General features: G+C 46.9%; 1 protein-coding gene across 2 annotated transcripts in view; it reads right to left on the reverse strand.

Moving 5' to 3' along the window:
• DYM (dymeclin) overlaps window positions 1–15724 on the reverse strand; it is a 197806-nt gene that overhangs the window by 174901 nt on the left and 7181 nt on the right. For both annotated transcript variants that reach the window (XM_072133157.1, XM_072133152.1), the window contains exon 2: window positions 13385–13567. In XM_072133157.1, the coding sequence (XP_071989258.1) occupies window positions 13385–13524 (140 nt within the window). In that variant the 5' untranslated portion in view covers window positions 13525–13567. The remainder of the gene's footprint in view (window positions 1–13384; window positions 13568–15724) is intronic.

The raw sequence follows: 15724 nt of genomic DNA on the forward strand, positions 1-15724 counted from the left end.
AATCCCCTGTTCTTGGACGAGACCCTGTATTTCTCTTCATTTCCGATCGTCTAAACTCGCTCTCTGGTATGTTTCTTGGAAATCTCAAATTTTATCTCTAAGGTGGTCTTTGGTCCTGGCGGAATGTTTCGTCTCTTAATTGAAACCAAATGTTTTGCAGAGTAACAAAGAGCGCGGCTCCGTGTTGTCACACTTTTGGAACTGGGGGAAAAGTCTACTGTGAATTATCATCGGAAACGCGGCATGAATCAGGCACCGGATGCACAAAAAATATGTACTGATGTTTTAACTTTAGAGAGGACGTCAATGTCTGAAGGTGCCGAGGGAGCCATCGCCGGAGAGGAACGACCGCCAACCACAGACACGTTATTCCAAGGCCGCGGCAGGATGTGTTTTTGGGTATGAAAACATAAAATGTGAGAAAAGCCTCGGAAATGAAAGGTGAATTGTGAATGGGGACAGAAGAACAGCTTAATGTGGAACGTCAACGTCTGAGAGCGGGGAACGGCTACTTGTAATTAAAAACTAGCTCTGCTGGGCTGAGTCACTGTCCTACTTAAAGGGATGTTCCAAGATTAAAATATTGCTAAATATAGATTAATATAGTCCGAAACTAGACTCTCTCACAGATCAGCTGTTTGAACCTTCAGCAGCAGCGCCATAGCATCATGTTCAACCCAATGAGGTCACATTCATCGTCAGTTAACTGACTGGGGCTGAACTGCAATACCAAGCAAAGCCACTACACAGTGTACGGCGCTGTACTGCATTGCGAATGGTGGGGGGTGGGGGTAGGTGTCAGATTCTAACCAGTCTGATATCTGATATCAATGATCTATCCTGAGGATGGGCCATTGATGTGTTAGTCCTGGAAATCCCCCATAAAAGGTCTCATTCGGTTTAGAAAACCCATTATGATTTCTACATCGGGAGGATTTGATGAATGTGGCTTACATGGTCCTATGTCACCCATAGGCACCCTCACAATGGCAAATAGGCATTAGAAGAAAGGAAGATTGGGCTGTTTTGATTTTAACATGCTCAATCCTCTTGTCCTCAGGGAAGAAGAGGAAAACTTTCCCGACAGTCCAATGATCCCTGGCAGTTTGGGAAGTGCTTGGGGTCCCCAAAATGTCATATCTTGCCCTTGGCTTGTGCCTATATGTTGGTCCAATCAAAGTCATGGTTTGTGGAACCCCCCAAATGCTAAATTCTAAATTCAGCTTCATTGGACCGGTTGTTAAAACTTAGCTATTTTCGAGAACCAGGGAGGGAGCAGGATGAAGACCCACTTCCTCCCTCTCCACCTCTCGGTGTGATACGCTGGCCCCGCTATGCTTCTCTTGGTCTAATTACTTCCCCAAAAGTCACTCCATGGGATAGAGTTTAGCATTCGGGGGCCAACTTTGATTGGACCAACATAAGGGCACAGGCAGGGGTTGGTTTTTGGCATTTTGAAGGTCCCAAGCAGTTCCAAAATTGCCAGGGATCATTGGACCATTGGGGAAAAATGTCCAAAAATCTAGCACAGAGACAACCATCAGCAGGAATTTTTGCCCACCTGGTGCCAGGCCTCCACTCTGTATCCGAACCCTTCTCCCAGGAAAGTCGGGCCTTAACCAAATCTGTTTGTGCAGAAGACATAAAAGTCTCTATGCCGCGCGCTCCCGGAGAATTCTCAGATTGGGATGTGCATCTTGTTTCGAAATCATAAAATACAAAAACAGACGGCTTCTTGTATGATGGAAATAGCGCGCAGAGCCGCGAGTCATTCCCAAGCCGCAGATTTAAAAGTCATCAATTCCCTGTAGGACGGGTACGGATGATGCTGGAGCCGGGAAATGCGAGATATATGGTCTCCCCGAACAAGGCTGGAGCTGAGCCCACCCCAACAATTAGCCCATTATGAAGCGCCCCCCCGCGTCATCAGGCGCAATTCATGAGGTGGCACCCGACCAACTCTACCGGCTCCACATATTGGTTTAGCCTTGACCACAAAGCCGGCAGGAAAAGCAGCTTCATTAATGGAGGAAGGAAGGAAAGACTGAATGAGGGTAAAGATGGGAAACGAATATTAAATGTGATTATGTGAATCCCTGCATGTAACCACAGGAGCGCGACGACTCCGGAGAAGCCTCCTGACTGCAGCGACGGTCTGCCCCTCTCCAAGGACCTGCTGGACTATCACATTACAGGGTATTACCCTCGTGTCCTATCAGGACAACAACCCCCAACAGCAGGATCACTCACATCATCATCTACACTGGAGATCAAAATTAGACAACACATAATTTCCTAAATGTCCAGGTCATTGTGTATCCAATGTGAATACGTCCAACATGAGGAAAAATCGCTGTATTTTAAGCCGATTTCATAAATTATATACATTCTGAGGCTACGTTCACACAATGGGGCTCATTTATTAACCCCTTAACGACTTGGCCTTTTAGTTTTTTCACTTCCATTTTTCACTCCCCACCTTCAAAAATCTATAACTTTTTTATTTTTCCACATAAAGAGCTGTGTTATGGCTTATTTTCTGCGTAACAAATTGCACTTCGTAGTGACGGTATTTAATGTTCCATGGCGCGTACTGGGAAGCGGGAAAAAAATTCCAAATGCAGTGAAAATGGTGAAAAAACACATTTGCGACGTTTTCTTGTGGGCTTGGATTTTACAGCTTTCACTGAGCGCCCCAAATGACACGTCTACTTTATTCTTTGGGTTGCTACGATCACAGGGATACCACATTTGTACAGGTTTTATAATGTTTTCATACATTTAAAAAAATTAAAACCTCCTGTACAAAAATTTTTTTTTTGATTTTGTCATCTTCTGGCGCTAATAACTTTTTCATACTTTTGTGTACGAAGCTGTGGGTGGTGTCATTTTTTGCGACTTTTGATGGCGTTTTCATTGCTATCATTGTTAGGACTGTGCGACCTTTTGATCACTTTTTATAAATTTTTTTATATTTTCCAAAATGGCAAAAAAATGTCATTTTTGACTTTGGACGCTATTTTCCGTTACGGGGTTAAACGCAGTGAAAAACCGCTATTATATTTTGATAGATCGGACATTTTCGGACGCGGTGATACCTAATGTGTTTATGATTTTTACTGTTTATTAATATTAATATCAGTTCCAGGGAAAGGGGGGTGATTTGAATTTTTAGGTTTTTTTAATATAATTTTTTTTTTTTTTAAACTTTTTTAAATTTTTACTTTAACTATTTTTCAGCCTCCCTAGGGTACTTTAACCCTAGGTTGTCTGATCGATCCTACCATATACTGCCATACTGCAATATGGCAGTATATGGGGATTTTACTCCTCATTCATTACAATGTGCTGATAGCACATTGTAATGAATAGGTTAAAACGAGACAGCTTCGGGCCTTCGTGAGGCCCGATGCTGTCATGGCAACGGATCACCGCTCCCCGTGACGTCATCGGGGAGCGAAGATCCGCGCCAAGATGGCGGCGCCCATGCGGCGCCATCTTTTTGAAGCCTCCGGCAGCATTGCCGGAGGTGATCGCGGTGAAAGCACCCGCGATCGGTGCTAGCACCGATCGCGGGTGTTACCGGTAAGCCTTTGCTGCAATATGCAGCAAAGACTTACCGGCTATGGAGAGGGCTCGGCCCGCGAGCCCTCTCCATGCACCGGGACCCGGCGCGCGTCGGGAAGGGGTTAAGGGCCCGTATTGTGCACTTTCGTCCGGTTTCACGAATATTACCGCTTTGCGCCGTTTTTCCCCGAATTGCCCTGGGTTTTTGGTGCACGCGATCGGTTTGCACTTACATGCACCGGGAAAAAGACGGTGAACTCCGGCGGACCTCAGCAGAGCAGCGACACCTGGTGGATATCGGGCGCATGATCTAAGTGAATCCCGGCAGGCCCAAATCCACGTTGGAGAACGCGCCGCAGGATCGTGACAGGACCGGGTAAGTAAATGTGCCCCATTAAGTTTTTCAGATGCAGCAGCTTCTAACATTTATTTTAAGTTCTCACACACTATGATCTACACCAGCTTTTAGCTTTGAAAACTGCATCGGAAAAACTGACCGTGTGAACGCACCCTGTAAAAGACACGGATCACAATGAAACAACACTGTCGGATTCCTGCAATGTATTGGTGTTGTTCTGCCACCTGGTGCTAATTTTCTTCATTATGACAAACCCGATGTAACTGGCGCCGAACTTTCTAGTTTTTACTGACTTTGCAAAAATGTTGTGCCGTTCCAAAGTGACTGAAACCCTCCGGCAGCAGGTTGTCCACATGAAGGGATGACCCCCATCAGCTGCAAGAAGAGAAGAGAGTCTGTGATTTCTGGAATATACAACTCATTCCAGTCCCCCAAGAAGTCTGGTCTCCCCCTGAAAGACAACTGCAAGAGAGGACAGGATAATGCGGAGAATCTCCATGGGGAATTGGTTCATCACTGCAGCTGGAATTGCTCTCCAGTTCAGCATTAGACAGGGTAAGGATCTGTCTTAACATAAAGTGTCTCGACTTTCAGGAGCATTTGGACTAATAGTCAACTCTGCAGTGACCAAACCTCTCATTGGCAGAAAGAATCAAAGGCTAGACTCATGTTTATCATGTTGTGTGGAGAAGTGGGGAAGTGTCCACTGGTCATTTCAGTAATGAAAGTGAAGTTTAATTTATTTGGATCTGATGGGAAACATAATGTGAGTTGACAAGCTGGGGAAAGACTGAATCCAAACTGTGTAAAGAAGTCAGTGAAATGTGGTGGAGGAAGTGTCACGGTTTGGGGAATGTTTTCTGCAGCAGGAGTTGGACCTCTCATACAGCTACATGGCAGAGTGACTGCTAATATGTATCAGGACCTTCTTCTACAAGTGACCAAACCTCTCATTAGCTGAAAGAATCTAAGGCTAGACTCACGTTTATCAAGTAGCATGTTGTGTGGACAGAGGAGAATTATCCACAGGTCATTTCAGTGATGAAAGTGAAGTTTAATTTATTTGGATCTGATGGGAAACATAATGTTCTTCCACAAGCTGGGGAAAGACTGAATCCAAACTGTGTTAAGAAGTCAGTGAAATGTGGTGGAGGAAGTGTCAGAGTTTGGGGAATGTTATCTGGAGCAGGAGTTGGACCTCTCTTACAGCTACATGGCAGAGTGACTGCTTGTGTGTATGAGAACCTTCTTCTTCAACACGTGGTCCCTTCCTTGCGTTCTTCACTCAGTCAGTAATTTTTATGAAGGAAAACTCCCACTGTCACCCAGCAAAGCGCCTAACTTAGTTCCTTGAAACAGAAAACATTGAAACTATAAAACGTCCACAGCCCACAGTCCTGATCCAAACCCAATGTACAATAAAGGTTTTAGGTTGATATTCTGGTAATGTTGTAAAACCCTGTTCTAGTGGCCTGGAGACCCCTTATAAAAAATCCTTCAAATGTTCATCAATGGAGATTACAAAAAATGACAGAATTACACACTGTTCTCCAATTTTGATCTCCAGTGTATATCATCATCATCAGCATCTATATAATCTATAGAATTATGCCCTTCATTTTCAGGGAGATAAACAGCCACAAATAACCTGTGTTTGGGTGACAGCCATCTCCCGCTCTTCTTTATGTACATGCAGGCTCAGCCAAGTAGTGAATGTGTACAGATCCTGTGGTGTGATCCCCCCCACTTCTTCCCCATAGATTGTGAGCTCCTGTGCACAGACCCCTCGCTCGTATTATTAAAGCGGATTATTAGTTTACTACTCTGTAACATCTCTCTATGTGCCGGATGACTTGTACAGTGTTCAACTAAGCGCATACGACTGTAAATGGCGGCAGCTAGCTCACGGTCGCCATTGGAGACTATTGTGTATGGTCTCCTCCCGGCCGAAATGCTCCACAAACTTTACCCTGTCTGCGGCCTGTTTGTGCACTTAGTTTGTGTGCACTTGGGTTTCGACATATGAAAAATCAACTTCGTCAAGACCAACTTTATTCCACTTTTCCTATTAAGAACACATGCACACCTGGACAGTCCAGGTATATGGGAGGGGGTGGCAAAACTAAAAGAAATTCTAAAGAGGATCCGTCCTGATATTTTATTAAAGACTATAATATATCAAATCAAAAGAGCCTTTTCCCACAATTCTGTTATTCCTCCTAATATAATATATATATATATATATATATATATATATATATATATATATATATATATAAGCTATTGGGAGCAGAACCCCCAATCCTATTATCTCATATGAACCGGTTATTACTCTGTGACGTCTCCATTTGTTTGTATATATATCCCCCCAATAATCTGTGAATCACTGCGCAATATGATGAGAAATAAAGTTCTATTATTATAATTTCTGACTGGGTCCCTTGGATCTCACAGCAATCTGCAGAACCCGGATCAGCAAGTCTCTCTGACAATATTTTGGGCTTACTTTCGGGTCCGGCCCTCCTGTTAGCTATACCGAAGATCTCATAGAAATCAATAAAGATCTGGGTGAACTTGTACTTGGTGAAAAATGTTTAAAATAACTAAAACTTCAATTATTTTCCAGTAAAATTGCAAAACCCCCGGAAATCCCATGCACGGGGCTTCAGATATGTTCTCTGCATAATGTAAAGGGTCTATAGGGAGAAGATGGGATCTGGGAACAGATTGTAATAGACTCCAATGACTCCAATTTACTTGCGTATTAAGAGCGCCACCTGGTGTCCACAGTGCATGACTACAGGAAGACCCTCGTGCAGCCGTTCTGGGTATAACTGGGTAACTTGCACAGTGGTGTGGTGGTCTTATTGCTTTTTAGGTCATTTTATAAAGTATTTATTCCCCTTTATGGAGAAATCAGATAAAGTGCCAAGAGCTGGGAGATTATGGACGCCAGTTATAGAAAGATAAGGGGATCCCTTTAATGTACAGATAAGCAGCGAGCCTTAGCTATGGAGAGTCCTGCTGTCACTTTAGAGTATGGGAAATAACAAAGGATCACAAGAAGATGGGATATGGGGGAGAGGGAGGAACAGTGCAATACCACATCTGTACTCTGGAGGCGCTATGCAGCCAGTACTCCCTGGAGTGTGACGTGTGCCTGCCCCATTAACGTTGGGAATCGGGTGGACTAAAAGCCCAATAAAATGCAAAAGAAAACCTCATTCACAGACCACATATAGAATCCATAGGGATTTTACATAAAAGGAAATCTCCCATCACAATCCATCCTGATAAACCAGTGACATTACTCATAGATCCAGGCACCTGGACTGTGGTATCTGCTTATATCTGTTATCAGTGTTATCTTCCTTCTAAAATCAACTTTTATAATTATGCTAATGAGCCTAAAGGGCTCCTGTGGGCAATACAACAGCCCCTCCGTGTTGTAGCTTCACGGCCATTTAATTGTCTCCCCCTCTGTTTCCTCAACAGTTCCCCATCCCTCTGCCTGATATAATCTTACTCATTGGAAGAGGGACGTGTTCCAGCACAGTGTAACAGTCTGTGAAGCTACAGCACGGAGGAGCTCCGGCATGGCTCCCCAGAGCCCTTCGGGGTCATTAGCATAATTATAAAAGTTGATGTTAGAAGGAAGGAGACCATGGATAACGGATATAAGGAGATACCACAGTCCCGGTGCCTGGATCTATGAGGAATGTCCCTGGTTTATCAGGATGGATTGTGATGGGAGATTTCCTTTAAGGCCTTGTACAGATGTAAAAGACATTTTCAGATTTTTGCCCATAAACCTTCAATAAAAACTTTCTACAAATAGTGATTCTGCTATGAGGGGTGCGCTCTTTAATGTATTTCTGGACCCCCATAGTGACTGGTGCGCAGTTATCCATAGCCCTGCATCCCCCTATACCAGTGATGGTGAACCTTTTAGAGACCGAGTGCCCAAACTACAACAAAGACCCGCTTATTTATCGCAAAGTGCCAACACAGAAATGTAATTTGTGATTTATACTCCCTTCTCTGTCACAGCTTTCATTGATACCAGCCCCTGAGGACACCAATAAATCAGAAAATAGTCCCAGGCAGTCCTGTCACTTTAAAATAGCTCTGTGCACAGCAAGTCCTGGGCTGTTTGGGACTGCAGGAAGATACCTGGAGTCATCTCAGAAAGTGCCACCAGTGCCATAGGTTAGCCATCACTGCCCTATACAATCACTGCTCCCGCTATCCTCCAGCAATAGGGTTTTGTACGGTAATGAAGCTTCTATAGGATGGTTTCCATGGCGACATCTCGCAGAACCTACTAATTGCTCCGATCCCCAAAGTACAAGCGCTCGTCATTAACCAGACTAGAAAATAATTCTAAAAATATAACAAATAGCCTTCCATGTTTTCCCTTATCACCTTTCCTTCATCTCTTTAGGATGATCTGCGGGAGAATTTTTTTTTAGCCCCTTTTCTATTTTTTGCGTTTACATATATATATTATATTATTCCAAAATCCAGAACTTTTTCATTTATCAATCTACAGAGTCATGTGACCGCTTTTATATCTGTTGGGCACATTGCACCTCCTGGGGGGGGGACGCCAGGTCATATTCTGCAAAAATTTCATAATTTTAATTTTGTGCCTCACTCCCTGCACGGTCCGGATGACACCTCCCCTCCCCCCCCCCCCCCCCCCCCCAGTAATGTTTGGGTCCGTTCCATCTCGGAGAAGCCATATTTATATGGATTTGTTACGTCTTTGTTACCATTTTTAAAATTTAAAAAATGTAAATCTTTTGAATTAAAAAATAAAAATGATTCTCTGTGTCGCCACATTCTGACCGGTGTAACGTTTCCACACTATAGCTGTGTAAGGCGTCACCGAAAATGGTTCTAGTTGGCCATGGCAACCAATCAGTGCTCAGCTTTCATCTTATAAACTGCTGCGGGAACGTAGGGATTCTCCGGTCTTGTATTGCTGCGCCGTATGAATCCGTAAATATGTGTCTTTTTCATCTGTATGTGCACGTATGTCACTGGGCCGACAGAACAGTTTTTTGGTCTCCATGGATACTTCGCGTATATACGGCAGAATACGGTGCACAACCCCATGCAGCACGTGTGTAACTGTCAGGATCAGTGGTACTGGACCCTATGGACCACTGCGGACGATGACGTAAGCCGACACCTGGGACCGGAGTCTAAGTAGCACCTGGTTTTCACCAGAGCCCGCCGCAAAGCTGTTTGGACTTGTTAAGGCGTGGTACCACCAGGTCGTTCCACAGGCGTGACTTTGTCTGCAGTGGCGGCCAAGGTGAGGTACAAAGTCGTAGTCAGGGACAGGCTCTGTCATAGACCCCAAGGTTCAGCGCCAATTAGCGATGCGCTGGCCAGATAGCCGTCGCGCAAGCTGGAGCGAGACCGTCGCTAGAGCGCGGCTAGGTAAGTGAACCTGCGCTTGGCGCGAGGGGGCACAGTGAGGCACACGGGTGCGCCTGTGATCCGGGACATGGGTCGCAGGAGCACCCGTGACAATAACCCATATGTTATTTATACATTTCCTTAGACTTCTATGGGGTGTACAGAATGGAAACACTGGAGATAATAGAGATAATAGCACAGGCTCTATATTATTTCTACATCTGGCTCACAGTACAGGACGGTGGACAATACGGACAATTAACAACCCTTTTATATTTTTCTGTGTCTGTTTATTGTTTCCCTTTACAGAGCGTTATCGGGCCCATTTACAGCGTAACAAATTGTACTTCCCAGTGTCAGTATTTATTACTGCGTGGCTCACACTACGGGAAAAAAAATCCAAATGTGTTGAAATTAACAAGAATAAAAACACATTTGCGTCACTTTCTTGTGGGCTTTGAATTACGCCTAACACTGCGCTCTCCAAACGACACCTCCCCTTAATCCTGTGGGTCGGTACCATCACAGGGATACCACATTTATATAGGTTTAATTGTGTTTTGATTTAATGAAAATTAAAACCTTCTGTACAAAAAGAAATATCTTCATTTTCCCATATTCTGAGGCCAATTACCGTATACACGCGAGTATAAGCCGACCCAAGTATAAGCGAGGCCACTAATCTTACCATAAAAACCTGGTAAAACCTATATTTTTTTTTACTCGAGTATAAGCCGAGTTTGGGTTTTCAGCACATTTTTTTGTGCTGAAAATCTAGGCTTATACTCGAGTATATATGGTACTTTTTCATACTTCGGTGTCCAGTGCTGTGTAAGGTGTCATTTTTTGCAAGAAGACTTTCACCTTGCTGACATTTTGGGGACTGTGTAACCTTTGAGCACTTTTTATAAAAAATTTTATGGGTTACAAAATGGAGAAAATCTGGCTTTTTAGACGTTTGGGCGCCATTTTCCGTTACGGGGTTCAACGCCGGGAATAACCATTTCTATAGTTTGACAGATATATTAGATCGGACATTTTGGGACGCAGCGATACCTAACGTGTTTATGATTTTATTTATTATTATATTGGTTCTAGGGAAAAGGGGATGTTTTTTTTTTTCAAACTTTTTTTTACCAATTTTTTTTTTTTTGTTTAACAGTGTTGCAGCCTACCCAGGTTACTTTAACCCTTGGTAATCTGACTGTCTGCTGTATTGCAGTATATTGCAATTTTACTGCCGATCTATAAGCCTTAGGCTACATCCACACGATGTACTATGGTACGGTGGGCATACATCGGCGCCGGGTGGAGGAGGAGGGGGAGAGTGCCGCTCACCCCCGCCCCTCTACATACGAATACACAACGCACGGCACCGTATTCCGCAGAAAGATAGGACATGTCCTATCTTTCTACGGGCTACAGAACGTTACAGTGCCGCCGTGAGGCCATAGAACTGTATGGGGAACATTATACGTGTATATACGTCGACCGTATATACGCCCCCATACGTGCATGTGAATGTAGCCATAGGCAGCCGCTTACAGATCAGGCTGAATGACAGGTTCTGGAGTTTGTAGAAGACTCCAGGCGGTCACGGTAACCAGCCCGTGAGCCCTCTCCATATATCTGTTCCCGTAGTGGTACGGTGCCTGTCCAGAAGGGATTACATGGATGTCTATACATAAGCTCGTGTGGAAGAGGCCTTATGGTGTTCACCATATGATATCAATAGAAGACATAATGTCTTCTACGCCAGAAAACTGGAGTGAAATCCCCAACATAATCGCAATTACTAGCGAAACGCCAGCGATTGCAGTTATATTCCCCTCCACGCCAAGTATGCGTGGAAGGGGGGTGGTCGGCGGTGGAGCGGCCTGCGCACTACCTAGAACCATGCAAACGTTCACCTTCAACAATCAATTAATTTTTCCTCAAAACGACACCAACCGGCATAGATTTGGCCACGGGCGCTGCGCGAGCCTCTTTATGTATCTGGCGGCACCAGAGGGGCTTCTATCATACGCTGGCCCTTGTATGTTACATGTCCCTCAATGATTTCATATCTTCATAAATCGGACTTTTTGAGAATCGAGGATACCGGACATGTTTACAATTTCTTGTAGGTCTCCCGCACGTCCCAAAATATATAAATAATTATCCCATATGGTGAACGGCATAAAGGGGAAAGAAAATGTGCAGATTGATAATTTCTGTGACATTTTACCACCCATAAAAATTCGCATAAAATGCGAACAAGAGGTCATACTGTCCCCATAATGATGATAATGATGAAAATGTCAGGTCACCCCTGCAAAAATGTATGACCCTCCACAGCTCTGTGCACCAAAATAGGGAAAACTTAGGGGCATCACAATGAAGAGAATTTTTTTTTTTTTTTTAACAGTTTTGAAAAAAAAGAAATTATAGAACAAACAATATGAATTTGGCATCTCCACGGGTGTAATGAAGGGTCATGTGTCCTTTGAACCGCACAGTGGAATCCCACTTAAAGGGACCTACCACCACGAGTCTACCTATAAAGGTAGATCAGGTGGTAGGTGGATGTAAGGGACGTGAGGAGAGCTCTTTTTAGAGCTAATCCTCACGTCCCGCTAACTTTTGGTAAACTTTATTCAACTAATATGTAAATTTTGTTATGCGGCTACTAGGGGGTGTAGTAGCCGGGCAGGAGGCTACACAGCACGGCTACTCCACGCCCCAGTAGTCTCATTACTCCTCCTACCCTGTTGTGTACGGCCCTCGTCCGACAAGCCGGTTACTGCGCATGCGCAGTAGCTCCGGCCTTGGAGCTGGGGCCGCTCAGCCACGGGCCTGCGTTTTGCGCATGCGCAGAACGCCAGCATGACGGACGAGGGCCACACACAACAGGGTAGGAGGAGTAACGTGGCTACTGGGGCGTGGAGTAGCCACGCTGTGTAGCCTCCTGCCCGGCTACTACACCCCCTAGTAGCCGCGTCGACAAAATTTACATATTAGTTGAATAAAGTTTACCAAAAGTTAGCGGGGACGTGAGAATTAGCTCTAAAAAGAGCTCTCCTCACGTCCTTTACATGCACCTTCCACCCGATCTACCTTTATAGGTAGAATCGTGGTGGTAGGTTCCTTTTAAAAAAGTGCAACTTTGGTTTCTTTTTTTGTCAATTCCACTGCACAAGATTTTTTTTTTCCTTAAAAGGAGTCTCTACCATGAAAATCCATCCTGATAAACCAGGGACATTACTCATAGATCCAGGCACCGGGACTGTGGGATCTTCTTATATCTGTTATCCATGGCCTCCTTCCTTCTAAAATCAACTTTTATAATTATGCTAATGAACCCGAAGTGTTACCAGAGCTCCTCAATGCTGAAGATCCACAGGCTGTTAGAATGAGTAGAGGTCTCACCCCTCCCTCCTCCCTCTGTCAGGATAATATAGTAGCAGGGGGTGCATGGGACTGGCTATGCTCATTGTAACAACCTGCAAATCAGCAGCACTGGGAGACTCTGGTAACACCCACTAGAGCCCAACATGTCCATTAGCATAATTATAAAAGTTGATTTTAAAAGTAATGAATAACACATATAACAATATTACCACAGTCCTGGTGCCTGGATCTATGAGTAATGTCCCTGGTTTATCAGGATGGTAGTTTTGCTTTAAATGCTTTAAAAATCAAGACCTTTGAAAAAGTTAAAAAAACATGAACTGGTAAAAACGGTAAGGGGGCCGGAACCTGAAGGTTTTTATAATTTATATAATCATCACACCAAGTGGTGACGTCCCATTCCCTGTGCATGTGACGGCTAGTGTTATCCAAGGCCTACGTTTTCGGATGAGGCCAGACATTGGCTCAGAGGACTAGTGCACAATTAATGTGATGTTCGGAAAACCGGAAACCCTGAGGATAAACAGGGATTAATAGACTCACCGATTTAGAGTCCCCAAGGAGCCATGGCCCCACATGATTATCCCCGTATTCAGCGTAACCCTACCCCCTCACCTGATTGTGCGGTGCAGGACTTACCTGTTTGTTGGAGTACTGAAGGTAAATGACAGCAGCTGGTTCCAGAAGGGCTCATTCTCAGAAATGGCCTCGTTCCCCGACAGCTTCTTTAAGTAGTCGTTCTCGGACAGTTCGCTTATGGTGCTGCTGTTGGCGCCCATGTTGCTAGAAGTGCAGCGACCTGCTCATTCCTACCAGCGACACCTGCCGGGACCAAAGACACGGATCAGTGACCACTAAGCAGACGATAAATCAGCGTTTGGGTTTACAATGGCGCCATTCATCAGACCATACACAGCTACAACAAGTCGCACACAATGAATAGCAAAGGGAACTGAACACACAGAGACGCGGGAGGTTAATTCACCATTGTAGGCGTCTTTTACATAGGAATTAGTCCATCTCGTAGATCAGAGATAAACACGTATCTGAGGGAGCAAATTATACAGCAGCCTGACTGCACAGCCTGGAGCGCCCCCTAGAGCAGCAGCCTGACTGCACAGGCTGGAGCGCCCCCTAGAGCAGCAGCTTGACTGCACAGGCTGGAGCGCCCCCTAGAGCAGCAGCCTGACTGCACAGCCTGGAGCGCCCGCTAGAGCAGCAGCCTGACTGCACAGCATGGAGCGCCAGCTAGAGCAGCAGCCTGACTGCACAGCATGGAGCACCCCCTAGAGCAGCAGCCTGACTGCACAGCCTGGAGCGCCCCCTAGAGCAGCAGCCTGACTGCACAGCCTGGAGCGCCCCCTAGAGCAGCAGCCTGGAGCGCCCCCTAGAGCCGCAGCCTGACTGCACAGCCTGGAGAGCCCCCTAGAGCAGCAGCCTGGAGCACCCCCTAGAGCAGCAGCCTGACTGCACAGCCTGGAGCACCCCCTAGAGCAGCAGCCTGACTGCACAGCCTGGAGCGCCCCCTAGAGCAGCAGCCTGGAGCGCCCCCTAGAGCCGCAGCCTGACTGCACAGCCTGGAGCACCCCCTAGAGCAGCAGCCTGACTGCACAGGCTGGAGCGCCCCCTAGAGCAGCAGCCTGACTGCACAGCCTGGAGCGCCCCCTAGAGCAGCAGCCTGACTGCACAGCCTGGAGCGCCCCCTAGAGCAGCAGCCTGACTGCACAGCCTGGAGCGCCCCCTAGAGCAGCAGCCTGACTGCACAGCCTGGAGCGCCCCCTAGAGCAGCAGCCTGACTGCACAGCCTGGAGCGCCCCCTAGAGCAGCAGCCTGACTGCACAGCCTGGAGCGCCCGCTAGAGCCGCAGCATGACTGCACAGCCTGGAGCGCCCCCTAGAGCAGCAGCCTGACTGCACAGCCTGGAGCGCCCCCTAGAGCAGCAGCCTGACTGCACAGCCTGCAGCGCCCCCTAGAGCAGCAGCCTGACTGCACAGCCTGCAGCGCCCCCTAGAGCAGCAGCCTGACTGCACAGCCTGCAGCGCCCCCTAGAGCAGCAGCCTGACTGCACAGCCTGGAGCGCCCCCTAGAGCAGCAGCCTGACTGCACAGCCTGGAGCGCCCCCTAGAGCAGCAGCCTGACTGCACAGCCTGGAGCGCCCCCTAGAGCAGCAGCCTGACTGCACAGCCTGGAGCGCCCCCTAGAGCCGCAGCCTGACTGCACAGCCTGGAGCGCCCCCTAGAGCAGCAGCCTGACTGCACAGCCTGCAGCGCCCCCTAGAGCAGCAGCCTGACTGCACAGCCTGCAGCGCCCCCTAGAGCAGCAGCCTGACTGCACAGCCTGCAGCGCCCCCTAGAGCAGCAGCCTGACTGCACAGCCTGGAGCGCCCCCTAGAGCAGCAGCCTGACTGCACAGCCTGGAGCGCCCCCTAGAGCAGCAGCCTGACTGCACAGCCTGGAGCGCCCCCTAGAGCAGCAGTCTGGTTGTGCACTGTATAGTGTAACCTATAAAAGCAGTCTGGCCATGCTGCCTGGGCCGCCCCTCTGATTGTTTGTTACAGAGGCAGTCTGTAGTCTGAATTAACCCGCCCCCCCAAGTCGTTGTCTGGACAGCCCCCTATAGCAGCAGTTAGGAGCTGTAGTCTGGACCACCCCCTATAGCAGCAGTTAGGAGCTGTAGTCTGGACCACCCCCTATAGCAGCAGTTAGGAGCTGTAGTCTGAACCGGCCCCCTATAACAGCAGTGTAGGAGTTGTAGTCTGGACCGGCCCCCTATAACAGCAGTGTAGGAGCTGTAGTCTGGAGCAGCCCCCTATAGCAGCAGTGTTGGAGCTGTAGTCTGGACCGCCCCCTATAACAGCAGTGTTGGAGCTGTAGTCTGGACCGCCCCCTATAACAGCAGTGTAGGAGCTGTAGTCTGGACCGCCCCCTATAACAGCAGTGTAGGAGCTGTAGTCTGGACCGGCCCCCTATAGCAGCAGTT

The sequence above is a fragment of the Engystomops pustulosus genome, chromosome 1 (genome assembly GCF_040894005.1).
Source record: "Engystomops pustulosus chromosome 1, aEngPut4.maternal, whole genome shotgun sequence".
NCBI classification, from domain to species: domain Eukaryota; kingdom Metazoa; phylum Chordata; class Amphibia; order Anura; family Leptodactylidae; genus Engystomops; species Engystomops pustulosus.